The sequence below is a fragment of the Parasteatoda tepidariorum genome, chromosome 2 (assembly GCF_043381705.1).
Source record: "Parasteatoda tepidariorum isolate YZ-2023 chromosome 2, CAS_Ptep_4.0, whole genome shotgun sequence".
NCBI classification, from domain to species: domain Eukaryota; kingdom Metazoa; phylum Arthropoda; class Arachnida; order Araneae; family Theridiidae; genus Parasteatoda; species Parasteatoda tepidariorum.
This window is the reverse complement of record NC_092205.1, coordinates 65,074,663-65,095,608: the sequence shown is the minus strand read 5'-3', so window position 1 is coordinate 65,095,608 and position 20,946 is coordinate 65,074,663. Positions and strand designations below refer to the sequence as shown.

The 20,946-nt window shown below is 29.0% G+C and overlaps 1 protein-coding gene across 1 annotated transcript in view; it reads left to right on the top strand.

The window, feature by feature from the left end:
• LOC107453570 (synaptogenesis protein syg-2) overlaps positions 1-20,946 on the top strand; it is an 89,840-nt gene that overhangs the window by 43,843 nt on the left and 25,051 nt on the right. Inside the window, exons 8-14 of the mRNA XM_043041629.2 lie at positions 613-824; positions 5,129-5,216; positions 6,481-6,617; positions 8,969-9,122; positions 12,072-12,130; positions 15,343-15,586; positions 18,948-19,226. Coding sequence (XP_042897563.1) covers positions 613-824; positions 5,129-5,216; positions 6,481-6,617; positions 8,969-9,122; positions 12,072-12,130; positions 15,343-15,586; positions 18,948-19,226 — 1,173 coding nt within the window. The remainder of the gene's footprint in view (positions 1-612; positions 825-5,128; positions 5,217-6,480; positions 6,618-8,968; positions 9,123-12,071; positions 12,131-15,342; positions 15,587-18,947; positions 19,227-20,946) is intronic.

Below are 20,946 nucleotides of genomic sequence, written 5' to 3'. Positions count from 1 at the left end.
TAACGTTTCATGAGAATATAAGAAATGCTTTATCGTGCCGTCAAATGAACTTTTTTGAATTCATGAAGAAGCGAAATTTTGCGCTCGCTTATGCATCCGTGTTTTTCTTAATGGACCCAAAACTTTTTTGACTGATCCTTAATGTTTCTGAAATCTCTGACGTTGTGTAACCTGGCTTAGACTGAATCGATTTCTTTTGTCATCAACAATCTGGGTGGGCTTCCTTGATGGAGGAAAATCTTTCAAATCAAAATCACTACCTCGGTATTTCTTCAACCACAACGGTATTTCTTCAATTTACAGTTATTTATAATTTTTAAATAAATTCTTACATTAAAAAATATCACAATTACGTAATCTGCGCAAAGACGTTAATGGCGTTACGGTTGCTTTTATTGGTATTTATTAAGCAAAATATTAATAAAATTCTTTATGATACAAAAGTTCTGAATGCTGCAAAAAGGAGACCGCCTTAAAATTTGCAGCTGTTTTTTCAGTGTTTTTTTAGCTGTGTGTTGTACTTCCTATTGATTATCTCATTTTAAATATGATTTTTTCACTTCATTTATCCGTGTAGAAAAAATTGCGAGAAAAAATTTTCCTTTCCAATAGATCTTTCAAACAAAATGTGGATCCGTGGTCCTTTTGAAGCACCACGTGGAAGCGCAATAACTTTAAGTTGCATAACTGATGTTAGCAATCCAAAATCTGACTTAACGTGGACGATTGATGGAAAAGAAGTTAATGCCGGTGTTGAAAGCGTCACACGGACTGATGACGGATGGATTACAACTAGCAACTTAACATTCACTCTGTCCAGGCAGGTAAATTCATTAGTTTACGCTTCAGAATAACTTAAATTATGCTTATTAATGAAATGTAAACAAAATTATTTTTAAGTTTGATACTAGTAAATTTAAAAGTGCTCTGTTATTCTCGTTCTTCATATTAGCTTTTAGAATCCTGTTCAAAGTTGAAATAAATATTGCACGCCCTTTAGGTAAGTAGTTAATGAAAAAATTATTGAGAAAATGTATCAAATCATTATCCAGGTCAATCACATTAACACTGATATCAAATTTACTTGAGTAACCACCGATAAAAAAAAAAGTGGAGAAGTAAAAAAAGAGGTTAATTATAAAGTTGCTTTTAAAAAGCGGCCATTAAAGAACTACTTTTTTTCAATGATCTCGCCTTACTTTTGAAAAAAAATTATAATAGTAGAAAAGAGAAAGTTTTTCATTGAGGAAAACAACGGAAGACAAAATCTGCATCATGTCATTTATACAAAATTTAGTAACCGAAAATAAATCAATAGAATGAAATTGAAGTCTGTACAGAAAGCAATAAACACTACATTAAAACTCAAATAATACTTGATTTGGACACATTTACCAGTATTGATATTTGTTCTAAATGATAAGATGAAAAAAAAAAGACCTGTATGGAGAACAGACAATTTCTAACTGCTTATCAGAAAATGCCATTTTTTCTTAACTGGAATTATTTTTTCTTTTTTATCAATAACATGCACATTTACTTGAAAAGTTTTTTACAAATGAATATTCATTCATTTACTAGTTGTTTTTACTAGTTTACTATTGACTAGACTAACTTCATAAATCACTTATACACTGACGAGCCAAAAAAACTGGTATACCTGCCTAATATCGTGCAGGGCCCCCGCGAGCACGCAGAAGTGCCGCAACACGACGTGGCATGGATTCGACCAATGTGTGAAGTAGTGCTGGAGATAATTGACACCATGAATCCCGCAGGGATGTCCATGCACCAGTGGGAGTAAAAGGAGGAGGGGATATCTTCTGAACATCACGTTGCAAGACATCCCAAATATGTTCAATAATGTTCATGTCTGGGGATTTTGGTGGCCAGCGGAAGTGTCTAAATTCAGAAGAGTGCTCTTGGATCCACTCCCAGACATGAACATTATTGAACATATTTGGGATGCCTTGCAACGTGATGTTCAGAAGATATCCCCACCCCCTCTTACTCCCACTGGTTTATGAACAGCCCTGCAGGATTCATGGTGTCAATTATCTCCAGCACTACTTCACACATGGATCGAATCCATGCCACGTCGTGTTGCGGCACTTCTGCGCTCTCGCGGGTGCCCTACACGATATTAGACAGGTATACCAGTTTTTTTGGCTCTTCAGTGTAATTCATAGTCTGTTTTTGAAAGAACAATTATATATTATTAAACGTGAAGAAGCCTATATTTATTTGATTTAAATTAATTATAAATTTATTAAATTTAAATTAAATTAATAAAATGAAAATAATTATTAAATTAATTTATTAAATTCGGCATTTTTTGTTATCTTTTTTTAATTAATTATGTAGAATTGTTCGCTTCTGGCTCATTTAGATCATAGATTTCTTGCGGATAAGCATATTGCTATTAATTAACGTTTATCAGTAGTTCGTTAAAAATAATTTGAAAAAAACAGAATTCGACTTATCTGTTTCGAAATTTTAGAACGATTCGAGGTTAGACCAAATTAAATCAAGAAATTTTATTCAATTCGATCCATTTCTCTAAACTTAATCACGCCATATAATTAGAACAATTGTCACGTATTCTACTGCGCTGATTTAATTTAATAAAAATAGATCAAAAGATTCATACACGGATACAAAAATTCTGGTAAAAATATTGTACCGATTGGTAATGATATTTCTGGTAAGGAAAAACACAATTCTATTTTTAAAAGCCAAAATATATGATATTTAAATCCTTCAATTAGTAATTTTTTCGTTCAAATGGTAAGGATGTACCGGAACTTCTATTTTTCAAAATTATAGTTCTTATTGCTACACAATTAGAATTGTAAGAAGAAATGTAAAACTGAAATGTAAATTTAGCTGATTAAATGGTTTTTATGCGATGATCTAAGTAATCATGATCAAACTAACAAATTTTATATCGTTTATCAATTATTTATCACATATTATAAGACAATCTTTTGCTGTTAATTTTGCTATGAACCATTATAAAATTACTTTGATAAAAATACTTAAAATACTTTTAATACTTACCGTACTATTTAATGTTCCCACAGAGCTCGAAACACAATAAATTCTATGGTTTCTGGTAGATTTGACCATGCTTTTTGTAGAGTGGGAATAACTTTTGTAGAGTAGTAATAACTTTTTGTAGAGTAGGAATACTTTTTGTAGAGTAGGAATTACTACAAAATGATTGATTTTAATTGATCTGAACCAGTAAATCTGAATAGCTAAACCAGGTAATCTGATAAAAATATACTCATATCAGAGTAAGATATACTGCATCATCAAGCCATGAGATTAATAATTTGAGTTATAATATATCCCAAATGCAAGAAAAATCACAGACTCAAACCATAACATTTTAGCATTCATGGAGCGTTTTGTTGTGTTACGTATTTTTTTTTTCTTTTGGAACAAATATTTTAACACAAAGTGTGTTTGCTCTTTCAAAGTAGGGAACATAATTTCCAAAAATCGAAAATAATGTGTAAGTCCGGTAACTAACCTTACTGTACCAGTTTAACAAAAGGAATCCTCCGGCAACAATTACATGTGTAAAAGACAGCGATTGATAGCTAACTGGGAATTCCGCAAATTCCGCTTAGTTTTAGAAGAAATTCTCTGCAAATTCCTTGTTGACTACTTTAATGGGTTTTAGTTTTGCGAACTTAGGGTAATATGCGGAGCTATCACTTACTTCCATCCCATGTACAGAAACGAAAGCAATTTAGGAAGCTTCATTTGTTAGGAAACTAAATGCTTTGTATTTAAAGAACCAACTGTAATTTACGATTTGGCTTTAAGAAAATGCATTTCTCGTGTTTTTGTTTTGTTTCACTTAAACTTTGTTATTGAATTTTAGTTAAAATGTGAGAGTTGCGTAAAACGCTGTAAATGAGCCTATGCTTTGCTATGTTTATATATTTTTAAATTTTTTGAACCTGATACTAATTAATGTATTTTATTATTACAAAACTCATTTTGTAGAAAATTATAAATTACTTTTGTTGTTGCATTGTTTAAAAAAAACGTAAAATCCCATGTCAATATAATAAAATTCTGAATAAAATTCAAAGCGGATTCAAATAAAATCCTGTGCTCATTTCTGAAACAAAATAATCATTATTTTTAAAGACCCCACAGAGAAAACAAATCTGGATAATAAAACACAGTGCTGAATGGTAATGACATTTCTTGTAAAAAAAATATAATTCTAGTTTTGTAAAACCAAAATGTACGATATTTAAACCATTTATTTGGTAATTTTACCTTTCATATGATAATGGTTTGCCAGAAATTCCGGTTCTGAAAATTATAGTTCGCATTACATTTAGTAAACATTTGACAGATTACCATTATTTAAACATTTAGTAAAAAATACAAAACTGAAAATTAAATTTAGTTCAGTAAAGTTTCGATTCATATGGTAACAGTTTAACGGAAAATTCCGGTTTTCAAAACTATAGTTCTTATTGCCACACATTTAATAAAAAAATGCAAAACTGAAAGGAAAATTTAAATTGATCAATGGTTTTCCCCATGCTCTAAGGTATCATGATAAACTTACCAAATTTTACCACATATTATAAAACTATATGCAATGGCTTATTTTATTAAAATCAGTACCAAAGCACTTCGGTAAAATTTATCAAGCATTTTTGTGCTTCCATAGGTTCAGAAACATGGTGAAGTTTTACCATAATCCGCTAGATCTGGTGATTTTTTTTCTCAGTGCACGAGTTAAAAACATCTTTTGCATCTGTTTAGAAAATAGACCAGTAAAAAATATTTTCACACTTAGTTTATTACAATTACTAAAAATAGATAATTAAAAAACAATAATTATATTTAAAAAACAAATAAAAATAGCAGTTTTTTTTCCAAAGTTGATAACCTTTGACCCATCATTTGGAGTGCCTTATATTAAATGTCACAGAATTTTTCTCAGTATATTATGGAATTCTTTATATTTCTTACAACCAAAAAAATGTTCTTTCCGTTAGAGAGAGTATTTTCTCCTGTCTCCTTTCCCCTGCATCATCTTCCTCTATTTCTCAAATCGATTTTATTCATAGAACATTTTCTTTCATGCTAGGAACCGGATACAAAAATATTTTCTTGCTTTGCAAAGAATCCACACGTGTTTGGGACAGCATCTGCAACGCATAAACTGCTCGTTGTGTGTGAGTACTTTATAAATAAATTTACATGAATTAATTACATGAGTTTACAATTTTTAATGAATAAATCTCTAAACATGAATATATAAGTTTATATTAGCTAATATAATATGGAATATTGCTTCTGTGTATATAATTTTTCAATCATTCTAAATCAAATTATTCTACAAACACTAACTTAGAAAAGTGTCCAAATGTAATCAAAACATTTTAATTTGAAGTAATTTTTGCTTTGTAAGTTCATTTTCTTTAAAATTTGGATGTTGTTTGTAAGAACAATTTTACTACTTCATATTTTTATTGTGTAATCTTGGGTTTTGGGGGTCAGAACTTGCCACTCCAATCAAGAGATTTAACACACCGACATTTTTTCTTCTAAATTTCTTGAAAACTATTTTTTAGACCAACTAACACTCAGTCACGAATGGTTTGAAGAAAGAAACTAAAGGCAGTGTCGGCAAAATTCAGCCATATCAATGCTTAATCATACATGCTCTTCAAATCCTTAAATTATCCTGTTTTTGTCCCGTCAACATGTCCGTTACATGTCCCGTCCAAAAATCAAATAAATGGTAAAAGTAACTTTTCTCTTTTTCAAATAAAATTATATCTTAAAAAAATGTCAAATCATCTCAGCTAACAAAATTATTAAGTATTGCGATTCATTGAACATCGAAATAAATTTTCTTTACAATGGTAAAGAAGTAAAATTTATCCTTAAGTTTCATTTAAAAATTAAAAAAAAGATTAAATAGAAAGTGCTTATTTTTTCTACTTTTTATTGACAAAAATTTATATTTCTTAAATATCAACTTTGATTTTAGTATAATTATCGAAGAAGAAGCACTTAAGGGGTAGGAAATTAATTTTAAGGTGAGGATTTAAATATTATCTACTGAAATGAAAGCATCTAAACTTACTAAAATGTCTTAAAAAAAGTTGAATAATGGTTTTTTTAAAAACGTAAGTTCCAGCATGCAATCAAACTGGTTTTTATGATTTTATCATCCCACATTCTAACTATTGATAAGTAGTTTTTCCGAATTTTATATCTTTATATCTTATAGCATGTTTGTTTCTTCCTCATTAAAGTAGAATAAGTTCATAATATGTAATAAAAATTAAATAATTGATTTGATTTTGTTAAAACTAAATTTAGAATGATTAAGAAATTAGGAATTAAGGAAATTTTTAAAAGCTAGAAAAATACATATATATATACATATTAAGGGCATGCGACGCACTGCATTTTCCTTTTTTTCCTCAGATCCTCCAAAACCTCCAATAATATTAGGCTATGATACAAATACATCCCTTAAAGTAGGGGATATACTGAAATTAAACTGTACATCAGAAGGAGGAAATCCTGCAGCAACAATCAGATGGTTTAAAGGAGATCGAGAAGTAAGTGAAATGTTTTATTGTTGTAAAGTCTTTAAGTGTGATTTTTAGAGAAATTAAAATCTAAAATCTCGCCAATTTATCTCTATCGCATTATAGGTGATGTGAATTAAGTCTTTGTCTACTCAGACATAAGCTAGGACTCGATTCAAATTTCTTAAGACTAGACCTTCTGATTGGACTGCACTTAATATTGTCGCTTCTTGATAGTTCAGAATTCCCTCGAGTGACACTTATAAAGTACCAAAAATTAAATGCACAGTTTAGTGGATAAGGAGCATGGTGCGGAGACGAAATTAATTGATATTTAATCTGGGTGCCCTCCAATAAAAATTGCGTCAATGTAATTATATTATGCACTTTTAATGTCTTCGAATGATCCTTATGGATGAATTGCCAGAGTGTCGCCAGTAAGCCAGTAGTGTATACAACCAAATCAAACCATTGTTTTACCTTTAATTAAAAAAATATCATTAATTTTTGTTAAAGAATCTCTGTTAGAAAGCTTTATTTTGTTAATTTTACATCAGTGGGTAATGCATGAAGCGGGGGATTATTGAATAACTCATAGAAAAATTAGACACTTCTTATTAAACAATAATTTTTTTTCGTGTTTCAGAACATTTGAGAGTCTATCTAAATTAATGAGAACTCGTTTATATCTTCTTTATATATTTTAATATTAAATAATTAACCCTAAAAGGCTAAAACTGTAACCCATTATCTGTATAAATTCTTCATTCGCTTCAAAAATTAATTATCTTTAGATTTTATGATATTAATATATTTTTGAAGAGAATGAAGTTTTTAATCAAATAATATAGTAATATAATATTTTAGTAAGCTTTTGCCATTGAAATGAGCTTAATTTAGCGAAACTTATTACTAACCATTGAATTTTAAGATGGTAAGGCTATTATAATAGCTGTGAAACTAACGTTTTTGATAGAAATTGATTTATTTGCCTTTATCTAATGCTTCAATAAATGAATTTGACAGAATTTATCTAAATGTAAGAAATATATCTTCCAAAAAATTAACTATGAAGCTGTAGACATGATTTTAACATTTTTTTTGTAGATTTAATGTATTTTGCAAAGCACCAAGTAAGTTTCAGTTACCAAGAATATTTAGAGCTTGAATTTTGACAAAATGTGAACTTAATTCATGATTTTTTGCGTCATGTCCCCTAACAATTTATGAGAGTTGAAGTGTTGAAAAATGAAAAAGACATTTATTTATATTTCACTTTATTTATTATCAAGGTAGAAAAGTGTTAGTTGTTTATTTATCAATCACTATTAACAATTAATTATTACCCAGTACTACTATAAATGTAATTGTTAGGAGTCATATAAATTTGGAAATTCATTCCTTTTTTTAATCTTGAATATCTTGAATTCATTCTCTTTTTTACTCTGTGATATACCTGAGAATATTTTGTGAAAAAAAACAAAAGTTCTAAGAATATTTTGAGTAATTATTTTAGCCAATTTAATAGCATTTAATATTACTTAACAAACCTGTAAATCTATAAAATATCAGAATTTAATCTAGCTAGAATTTTCATTCTAAAATTTTGTTAAAATAACCTGCAATAGTGTATCCATACAATCAACCGTTAAATTAACGGTGAAGAACATTTTTTTTCCTGTATGGTCTTGAAACCGATTACAACTAGTATGGTTAAAAAACCGTCAATACAAAACAATAAGGTGTTTTTTAACAATTTACAACTAGCATGGTTTATAATCATAAAAAAGTAATTTGGTAACTGGACAGTAAAAATAGTCTAGTAGATTTATAGTTCTGCCATCTATACGTGTATGAGAATATAGTGCTCAAATAATCCAGGATCACAAATTGGGAAGTTCATAGCACTAGAAATTCTTCGTGTATTGAAGGGGATATTATGGTGTCAACGTTGGGACTCTAGCCCCGTTCTGTCTGTCATGATATTGACAGATTAATCCTCTCTGCTATAATATGTACTCATCTTCAAGAAATTGAGTGGTGAGCCTAGTTGGTGCGAAAAATTTCCGGTTGTTCAACCGTATTAAGTGAAAACAGTTAATAAACGGTTTTTTCTACAGTTAACAGTGTGGATGTCGTTTTATTTATGGTTATTTGGCTTCCTTGTAGGAATATGGTAAAATATCAATTAAATAAATTGCAATTTAGTAATTTGTTTTGAGAATTTTCTAACAGCATATAATGGCAGTCACTAAGTATGATTGAAAAAAAAATTACACTTGACCAGTACTGCGTAAGCGTTTTAATTCTTTCCAGAAACATTATTTTCAATGAACAATATATAGGTTTGCGTTGTTTTATTTTATTTTTTTTTCTTTTAGATCAGCACCCCTGTAATCACTTTCGGGTCGTTTGCGTCAAGTGAGCTTCTCATTAGAGCTCAACTGAGTGACAATGGAGCTTTCTATCGTTGCGAAGCCAACAACTCTGCTTTGAGAGAACCTCTTTCCGCCTTTGTTCGAACTTCAGTTCTTTGTAAGTGAAGATGATTCTTCTTTATACTTCTTCGGTATTAACCTCGAAACTTTTTTAACCCGCATCAATTTCGTTGGATTTTATCTGTAGGTATTCTCAGCTCGTAGAATGTTTTAAAACTGCAATTTCAGACCAAATAAAAAAGTAATAAGAACAAATATAAAGTTTGAAAATATGAAAGAGAAAAATAATTTTATTATTTTTAGAAAGTTACGGTCTCAATTATAAAAAAATAGCATAGAAATGGAATAAAAAAATAGTATTCATGGAGATTATTAACGGGAGCAGTAAGGAAGCCTTTAAGTTCAAAAGCTATTGAAAAATACTACCATATTTAAAAAAGATTGCTCTAAATTATAGGTTACTTTTGTTTTTGTTAAGTATTTATTTCCTTAAAATAATTTTAAAGCTAATATAATTTTGTGAAAAGGAAAATTATTTTCTTTCTTTATTCATAAAACAATATTTATAAAAATGAAATCAATTTGTCGATATAAAGTTCAGATTGAAATGAATGCATTTTGTTTTTGTCTAGTAACCAAACATTATTTGGTATTTTAAAATAAACGATCAAAGGTTGTAGATAAATATACCTAAAGTTAACATAAAGTATGTATTTTTTTAAGTATCATAATTTTTTTTCATAATAATTTTGAATTATAAGTTCAAAAACAAAACTTCAGTCCTTTTTTTTTTTCTTTATACTTTAGTCAAAAGTCAAGTACAGCTGGCCAAGTCAAGCGTGTAGTTTAGCCAAGTAATATGGCAAGTCATAAAGAGTTAGTCTTAAAAGCTAGTCACCTCAAGTCACAAAACGTTACGATATAAGATTTTCGTAATTTCAGCGCCTATTGATCAATATTGTTTCTTTTTTACAATTTCGTCGAATAATAATTACTTTATGATTTATTTTTCAAATGTATTCTCTATGATATAATGCAATTAGTATCTCTTGCGTTGGCTGGAGTTTTTAATGATAATTAAGTATTCTAAAAAGGATCAGAAATGAGATTCAAATAAACTTCCGGGGCAGTTTTATAATATAAAAATATCTCATGAATTAAGCCATACAGCTCTAAAGTGCACACGTGGTAGCAAACAAAACCTTATTTTAGTTCATATTCAGTAATGAAATCTGAAACCTGAAAGAAATTTAAAGCGTCTAAACATGGAGAGAAAAAAGAGAAACTCAATGAGGCTGTTATAACAAAGGAGAAAACTAATTTGACCAAATTGACCTATTCTGAAGGATATACAAGCTCGCACAAAAATAAAATCAAGCATTAGAAGGGAGATGAAAAACGTGTGTGATGGTAATAAAGTGAGAACCACATGCATTGCAAGTTTTAGAAACTAAGCGAAAATAAATTTCCAAATATTAGGAGAATAAGATTCTAGAAAGAGCATTAACTCCTATATTATAAGATTTTTTTTTAAAATCAGAAAAAAATTTAAGAAATCTAAGTAAGTGACTGTAGATATGTGTTGAAGGATTTTAAATCCATTGCAAGTTTTAGTAACTTGCAAGTTTTAGTAGATAGTAAATTTCCAAACATTAGGAAAGGAATAAGATTCTAGAAAGATCATTAGCTTCTTAATTATTAGAAATTTTTAAAATAAGAATTGCTTCCAAGAAATCTAAATATGTGGCTGAAGAGTGCTGTTGTGGGATTTTATCAGAGAAACTATGGTTCGAAGTCTAGCTAATATGAGTGAGGATATAGTGTTTAAGACCTTGATTTTGCACAAACTATTCATTTTTTTAATCGAAGTTTAAAGGTGCATTTAGATTGTACATTATATGCGGGGCCACGTCGACAAGATATTTGGTAAATACTCCAGGTAATTATATTTGCTATATGGTGTTTGACGTCAATGCAGTTTAGTTTGTTAACAGAATTTTAAAAAAACTTCAAACTAAAATAGAATAAGAAATATGAGAATTTTTAGAATTGATTCTAGAATGATATTTTAAAATAAGTTATTAAATCTCGAATTAGAAAGTCTATTAGCTTGCGCTGTTAAATTATTCAATCAACGTAGATAAAACAAGTAAACTATGGTTAAAATCTTTTGATTAGGGGAAAAGATAAGAAGATTTATAGACTTAGAATCCAAACTTTTGTAAGCAAATATAGTGTACAGAGCAAGCGAACAATTTCCCACTATCGTTTGTTCGACACAGTAAAAACACATAAAAATAAAATTTCAGCTAAGCCATATATTATAAAAAAATTATATAATTGAAGTGAAAGACAAAAATAAACGAACACACAAATTAAAAAGAAAATATCTAACTTCTATTTTATGATGCAATAACTTCTTTCGAGATTTTTTACCTTACCCCGTATTGCAATTATACGGAGTATAATTATTATTTAATGTACGGATCTCATTTAAAAATCATAATGATTATCAACACTGAAAGAATGATTACTCAAAGTCATGATGATTTGTCCCCTGGATATAAATGTATTATTATTTGGCTTTTGCTTCATTTCTAAATTATAAAATATACGTAATAAAAATATCGCCGACCGGCCTGTGTAGGGGGCAGGGAACTGTACTTGCCTGAGAAATGTTATGGGTTCGAATCCCGGGCAAGGCATGGATGATTCTTTCTCTCTCTGTGTTCTATGTCCTTTCTCCTTTGTGTGTGAATGTGACCCGTCCTATAAACGGGTAGTGGTTGTGTGAATGGCGTGGCAGAAGTCTAATTCCTGGCCATAGATGGCGCCACTGAAAAATAGGAACAATCGTACCCCCACTGTCTAAACAGGCATACGACAAAAATAAAAATAAAAATATCCCAATATATGGCAAAATTTCTATTTTATTTTTAAATTTTCAAATTAAAATATTCAATTTACAAAAATATTCATGTTTGAAATCCAAGCAAAAATGCTGATATTTTTTTTTAAATTTTTTTATTTTATTTTGCTTTTATAGTTTCTCCCGTTAATGTGACCATACAAGTACATCCAGTAGATCCTAGAACAGGAGAAAATGTGAGTATCTCATAACTACATTTTAAGTTTATTCAATTTCCGGGACCATGAGAGAATTTAAAATATAATATAATGTTACAAAATCAAACATAGAAACAATATCAAATGTTCACAATATTAGCTTTTTATAAAGCTATGTCAATCCCTATGAAGCGCTCTAATAGTAACCTCATAGGGGTTTAGTTATATAAAATTACTTCTGGAGTATAAATTAAAAATCTTTACTTTTGGTTTAAAGAATGTTTACAGGAAAAACCAAGAGTCTTTCAAACTTTGAGACAGCGCAATTTTCGAATATCAAAGAATATTTGTAAACTGTTTCATTTTATCAATCTTTCCAACAAATGCAACATGTAACAGCCACTATAAATCACAATGAAATTTACAAAGTGATAAAAATTAGCTATCAGAATTCATTAGAATTTAATTAGAAATTGGTACAATTTAATTAGAATTTAAAATATAATATCTTGGAAATCTCATAAAGCATTAAGTATGTGTTGAATTGATCTACGTTTCCTTTAAATTTGAACCATTGCATCGTTTAATCAACATTAAGATAGTTTAAGATACGCAAGTTAACCTTAAAGCGTATTTGCTCGCTGTAGTCAAGAATGACTGTTATATCTTATATGTGACTGTTATATCTTAAAAAAACATTGCTTAGTAGATCAAAAATAAAATTTAAAAAAGAAATTGTAACCAATTAAATTAAGAGAATAATCCAAATTGTGACATTAATTTTTCTAAAGAAGAAAATATTATGTCTTAATTTTTTGATCCTCGAGCTTAATTTTTAGATAATATAAAGGCTTTTCGGCTCAAGTTTCCTAAAATAATTTATTAAGTAATTTGCTTTTAATATGTGTATTGTACGCATTAATATGCATTATTAAATTTTAAAATTTTAATTTATTAAATACTAATGGAACAAAACTTTTCCGACTATCTGAAAATGTAATTGTTTTTTCATAGCTTTTTTTTCAAAGTTTTTTTCCCCAGTTACTTGATTTATAAGTAATTTAATTAGGCCCATGAGATATTTTGTTAATATTAAATTATTAAAGTTACAATACTAATTTATTAGCATAAAAATAAAACTGCATAAATTGTGTAATCAAATTTTGAATTTTAATTTACTCTTTCTTTATATGGTTGTTTATTATTTTCATTTTAAGATGGAGGAAAAATATAAATAGCATGAATTAATTCATGCAAATTTGTATGAATTAAATCATGCTTTATTCGCAATAGATTTCGATTTTAGGAAAAACAAAATTGTAGTGTTGCTAAAAATGTCTTATAAAAATTAAATGTTAGACTAAATTTATATTTTAAATATTAGACAAATAGATGATTTCAGTCATTAATTGTCGTTTAAATTATAAACTTCATTTTTTAAACAAGCTAAATATATGTAGAAATAGTATCAGTTAAGGAATTTATTTTTACAAAGTTCTTTTTTTTTTAATTTAAAAGAACCTTTAAAATTAAAATAGCTATTATAAAAGAAAATTCATGATAAGCTAACAGAAAAAAAAAATGTTTGAAAAAATTGTTTTGCGAATTCAAACTAGCGAAAATGAATTACGATCATTAAATTTGCAGATATATTATTCATAATACAGTTACAAAAAAACATAAATCGTAGATAATACGGATTAAATTGAACTTTTTTCATGCACGGCTAAGCAAGCTTCTTTAAAAAGATTAAAATATTTTTTTCATCTGAAAATTAGTTTCCACTTTAAATTAGTCTGTCTTGGCATGCATAGCATAATTAGTAATCTGAACTGGAAATTGTAATGCACATTTATTTTCAGAGATCACAATTATTCTAGTTTAATAATCGATAAGAATGACAGTTTTTCAATGAACCGAAATATTCCAGAGCTCTTTTTTTTCATCAAAATGACAATATTTTAGAAGACCAACTTTGTTTTTTGTATTTCAGAAGGTGATTATCTCAAGTGACGATCATTAAATTCGAACTAGTTCCTGAAACATAAAAAAAATAACACTCGTTAAAATTTATACTTAGACAAGGTTTTTAAAAACAATAAAGAGGGTATAAATTGTATTTGTGATTATTGAGGCAAAAATTTAAGCATATGTTTTAAAAAGAATTTTTGTGCTTGAAAAAATTAGAATTATTAGAAATGAAACTAAACGGCCATAATTTTTTTATTTACTTTTCTTGTACAATCTAATTTGTTTAAATTGTATTTTAATGCTTCAACGTTTTAAATATTACTTAATTCCATAGTTTCATATTGCTTTCAGAAGCTTCAAAAAAAAGGTGTTTGCATTTATTATATGTATATACACGACCCATGAGCTGAAATCTCTGAAGCAAATATGAAGAAGAAAATCCTTTTAGGATTTCTCCTTTTTTTTTAAGGAAATTTAATTTTAAACTTTAAAATAATTTAAAAATCCAAATTTGGTATATCATTAAAATTTGCTATTTTTAGAAGACTGAACCAGAGCTATTGACTATCAGTAAACAGCTTTAACCATAGTTGACCTGGAGAGCTCTACTCTTACCCGGAAGCATCCCCTACTTTTAGATAATGGGAACTATAGTTACTGATAAAGATTAGGCTTGCTTGAGCAATCGTAATTAGGTAATTGGGATATAGATCCCCCAAACAATCACTTTTTGCTCAAAATAGTTTGTTTTTGTAGCTGTTTTCCCAAAGATTGCAAATGATGATTGCGAGAGAAAAAGTATATATGATTGTTGATTGCTTATTTATAACAGAAGTAATTCAATCTGTTCTTCTTTGCTATTGCGTTTTGTTATTTTGCAATGATCATCATTAAATCATGCATTCAAATATATTATACCAGCCAACTTAATGTAATGATAGTTCCATATCGTGTCTTATTCAAATTACAATTAATATACCATTAAGAATTATAGATTCTTAAACCATCTTAACCTTGCAAATTTTAAAATGGAAATAGTATTTAAGGTATTTTTTTGCAGAGAAGATACACTCTTATTAAGGTAAAATATCTAGTTTACAATATTAAGTGGCACCATTGGGCTATATTCTGCAGAAATTTTGCTAATTTTAGCAAAAAAAATTTGTTTGGGACTTGTATCACAAAATTTAATAAAAAAAAAGCTGAAATGTGTCTTCTTTGATTTGCTGTGTAGAAAAAGCAATATAGAGGCACATTATTGGTGTTATGTTTATTTTCAGGTAACTGTCACGTGTGTCACTGCAAGCAGTAATCCAAAGTCAAAAATTACTTGGTTAAAAAATGGAAAACAACTAGAGAAATACGTAGAAGAGACTACTAGCTCAGCTTATGGTGGCTTCTCTACAAAAAGCAAAATATCTTTCTTAGCTTCTGCAAGTGATGATAATTCACAAATGTCTTGCTCTTCTAAGATTGAACAACTCAAATCTGTTGTTACAGAAAATATCCCTCTTCGGATAAGACGTAAGTTTATATTTCGTTCATTTGAAAATATTTTCCAACATGAAAAATTTCATTTTAACTATTTAATCCCTTTAATCATTATCATAATTAATGAACATGAAGCCGTAATGACTCAGGGGATGGAGCTTTCGCCGTCCAATGAAGTGAACCGGATTCCAGCGATGGCTGCTCGATACGAATTCCGTATCCGGCTTGCACGAACCACAGTGCTGACTTAAAGTATCCTCAGTGGCAGACGGATTATGGGTTAGAGTCCTCTTACAGTAAGGCTAACGTAAGGGATGCTTTCGTGGTTTTCTTCTTTGTAACGCAAAAGCGAGTTAGTTCCATCAAAAAGTCCTCCGCGAAGTCACGATCCCGGAGTACCCTTGTCTTCTGGACATCAAGGCTACGGAGTTGAACAATAATTGTCGTAAGCCCAAACATTGGGTCGGCTGTATAGATTACAAAGTTAAAAAAAATTATGAACATCTGACCGTAGTGTTGACGTAAAAATATCTCCATTGGTAGACGAATCATGCAATGAAACTTCCTTGCTATCGTACTAATCATACTAATCATAGTTGACTTTCAGCGGTGAATGTTGACAATTGCATAGTCACTTTGGTGAATGCTCGAAATATTTATTACATCCGATTTGATATTAATTAATTCGTGGGTATTACATTTATTCCATATTTTTATACTTACTGACGATAGATTAGAAGAAACATTAGTGTTTGGAGTATTGGGCAAGTATATACTGGGCAATGATACTTGACCTTAAAAAAATGTCAGTGTAGGGTATACTGGGCAAATGCATACCGGGCAATGGCACTTGACCTTAAAAAAAAACATCAGTGTAAGGTATACCAGGCAAATGTATATCGGGGAGTGGCACTTGACCTTAAAAAACCATTGCCCGGTATACCCTACACTGATGTTTTTTTAAGAGCAAGGGCCACTGCCCGGTATATATTTGCCTGATACTCCAAACACTGATGTTTCTTCTAATCTGTCGTCAGTAAGTATTAAAATATGGAATAAATGTAATTATATCCACGAATAAATTAATGTAAAATCGGGTGTAATAAGTATTTCGGACATTCACCAAAGTGACTATGTGATTGTCAACATTCACCGGTGAAAGTCAACAACTACCGATTTCGGTCATTCACAGTATCATGCACATCATTTAAATAATAACTTCATCAGGACGTTTATTTCTTACTTTGCCTAAATAGCATCCGGAGTTATAGATAATACCTAGGCAAAGTATGTAATACTTCTCATATTTCATACTTCGTTTAAAAACGTCAGGCATTATATATAATGCCCAGGCATTGCATATAAAGCCGATATTTCATGCTTTGCCGGTCACATATATAAAATTCCAGTTATATATATATATATATAAATAAATTATAGTTTTCATAAAATTATTTCGGTGGGTTTTAATTCATTTAAAATTTTTTAGTTATTTCTTTCAACTTTTATACTTTGAGATTAAGTACTTTGCTCGTCAAATATCTAATACTAAAATAATAAAAACTATATGAGCTTTTCACCTTCTTGCTCATTAGAACTTATGTGTTGAAACCGAAAAGCAAACCATGAGAAAAAAAACCCCATCTAACTCTGCTATTTTAACTTTTTTCTAGCTTCTTTTTTCTGCTGGCGTAACTTTCTTCTAAGTAAGTTGTACTGATATAGTAAAATTCGCTTGTGGTACTTGTTAGCTAACTTGAAATAACATTTTGTCGTATAAAAATTATACAAATTTTTAATCATTAAAATGAATTAATGGTAAGCATTAAATACTGTATATAAGTGAAGTAACTTTATTGTTACCCAGGCATTTATTTGTGAATCCTAATTGAAAACACAAAAATAAAAAAAATATTCTAAATATTTTAAGAGTATAGATTCTTTATTCCATCAAACCATCGGAAATCATGCATCCTTATTTAAATTAGTTTCTCTATTTTTCAGCGTTTCTAATTTATAATCTTTAAAAACAAAATTCGTTTCGAAAATGTATGTTATTTAATCCATATCAGTAGTTATAAATTACTGGAAACTAGACAACTAAATACAGTACGTCATATATATTATTGAACCAAACAAGAATTATGATTTATTCCTATTTATTTACGTATTTAATTAAACTTATGCATCAAGATTTATTTTTGTAGCATTTCAACATTCTTGATTTAATTTAAAGAATTAATTAATTTCAATAAAATGATGTTTTTAAATAATTGAAGATAAAGGGGGGCAAAGGGTTTATGTCAATTTACATTTTGCTGATTAGCAAGTTTTCAGAATTCAATAACGTGTAAAAGTGGATCTCCAAAGGAGTTATGACGCATGGCAGATGAACAGTTCTGAAGTAAAAAGGTTAAGAATCACCTGTCATTGACATAAACCATGGCGCTCCGGTGGCACAGTCGATTAACCCCTTAACAGTAACCCTTAACATATTTCAGAAAAATGGACCAAAAAGGGAAATTTTTCTTGACTGCTTAATTTTGTTCTTTATGGTATTATAAAAATTGGAAATGGTTTTCGATTTCAAAAATAAAAATTTAAATGAAATAACTGCCTTACTTATAATTTTTACAGGCACATAAAAAAAGTAATGAATTACACACACATCTTATTCAACTAGAACAAATTAAACAAACTTTTGAAGCCAACTAAAATATTACTAGTATAATATACCATAAAAACACAGCAATATTATTATCAATACGTAAATTTTACAAATCTTTTACAGTATGGTATATCCCAAAACGCCTACCCACGTTTCCCTCCCTCGACTGAAGTGGTAATCTGTGAAAAACTAGGAACACTAGTGCCATCTATTAGGATAGCTGTGAATTAAGTATCCTGAAGTAGAAAAGAACGCAGCTCGGACTTCACAAAATCGAAACGTTAATTTTTCGCCTTCTCGAAGTCAGTTCGGCCATCACAAATAATGCACGTAGTAGTTGTCCGAACAGGATTCGGGTGATACAGGCAAGGGGTTCAAAACCCACACAGCTGGTTTTGAGAGCTTGAGATGTTGAGTTCAATACTAGTAACCGATATAACTGGTGTGTATACGTAACAGAGTACAAGTAAAAAGTTTGGTTAAAAGGCGCGTTAAAAGGTGGGGAAGTATGGAGAGTTTAGTATAAGCTCTGGCAATGGTCACGTCGTCTAACCAGAGTCAAAATTACGTGGCATTCCTACCATGTCCATAACAAGTAACAACCTTAAAAAATGAGGCTAAGTTCTTCACCATGACTTTGTGAAAATGGATATAAACCATCCCCCCCCTAGATCTTCATTTTATGAATTCAACAATAAAATACCAATCAATAAATTTTACTTTCAGATGCCCCTGTTTTTCTAAAGACTTCTCACACAATAGACATGTCAGAAGGGAGCTCTGTAACAGTTAATATGACAGCAAAAGCATATCCGGAAAATATAATTTACATCTGGAGTAAACGGGGAGTTGCAATAAAGAACAGAGATAAGACACACCGGATATTTGTTATTGGACCAATCTTAGAGATCAGGAATGTTACTAGAAAGGACTCTGGTTCTTATGAATGCGCTGCTGAAAATGATGAAGGACAAAGTCGAAATACTGTAACAATCAATGTTTTGTGTAAGAAACTTTTTTAGTACTATTTTAAATTAAATAGCCCTACCCTGAGTACAGTATTTAGACATTAGTAATTAACAATGAGGAAACCATGAGTTACTGATATCTCAACAATAATTTTAATTGTTTTTTTTTAATGTTTTTCTGCTACTATAGGTAGTAAATTATTTCCTTATTTCTCAGTTTGAAATTATCTGAAATACTTGTAGAGTGCTTTTCAGTCATCGTGCATTTTACTGCTTGATATTTCTTGCAATCAGAAAATATTTTTTTCTCCAATTTCAAACTATGTTTTTTTTTCTGTTTTATTAATCAGAAGGAAATATCCTCGTAAGTAAACTGATTTGTTATTACACTCATTTATAGACTGGTGTGTATGAATTTAGCTATTAAAATATTTTAATTTAAATTTAAACTTTTTAATTAAAATTTATTTTACTTTAATTACTTTTAAATTAAAACTTGTGAATTTAAATTTATCGAATAATTGTATTAATAAGGTAATATACATTATAATACTTAACAACCATGAAATGGTAATTATTATTAAATATTGAAAAAAATGTTAATTAACTAATGTCAAGTTAAATTTTTGAATCTTTTTTTTCTCCTTTGGATCAACGGCTTATTGTATGTATTATTGTATTAGTATTATTGTATTATTGTATTAGCTAACTAAGGAAAAGTTATTCACGCTGATATATGAAGTTCCATTTTTTTTTTTTTGAAATCCTATTTGGGACAGATAATATACTTAACTAAATAAGTCTGAACTTAATAATTAACTTGGTTTAGAAACTTTATTAGTATTCAGAGCTTCGATTTTCCACAAAAAAAAGATATTCTGCTCACAGATATCCTGCTCTCAGATATCCTGCTTCACTTTATGGAGTCTTTTTATTAAAATATCTTCTACAAATGGATATATGTTTTTTAATTTGCGAAAGAATTAGAATTTAAGAAATGTATTTATTTTACGATAGAGAAATGTGTAAATTTGCCTTTAAAATACAATAGTGAATCTGAAATATCAATAATGCCACAGGCAAAAAAAAAAAAAAAAAAAAAAAAAAAAAAAAAAAAAAAAAAAAAAAAAAAAAAAANTGTAACAATCAATGTTTTGTGTAAGAAACTTTTTTAGTACTATTTTAAAATAAATAACCCTACCTCAAGTACTGTATTTAGACATTGGTATTTAACATTGAGGAAACCATGAGTGACTGATATCTCAACAATAATTTAGTTGTTTTTTTTTATTGTTTTTCTGTTACTATAGGCAGTAAATTATTTCCTTATTTCTCAGTTTGAAAGTATCTGAAATACTAGTAGAGTGCTTTTCAGTCCTCATGCATTTTACTGCTTGATATTTCTTACAATCAGAAAATATTTTTTTCTCCAATTTCTAACGATGATTTCCTTCCTGTTTCATTAATTCGAAGGTAATATCCTCGTAAATAAAATGATTTGCTATTACACACATTTGTAGAGTGGTGTGTAATAAACTTATGAATTTAAATTTATGGAATAATTGTATTAATAAAATAATAAACATTATAATACTTAACAACCATGAAATAGCAATTATTATTAAATATTGAAAAAATGTTAATTAACTAATGTCAAGTTAAATTTTTGAGTCTTCTTCTTCTCCGTTGGATCAACAGCTTATTGTACGCCAGATTACTGTATTAGTTAACTAAAGAAAAGTTATTCAAGCTGATAT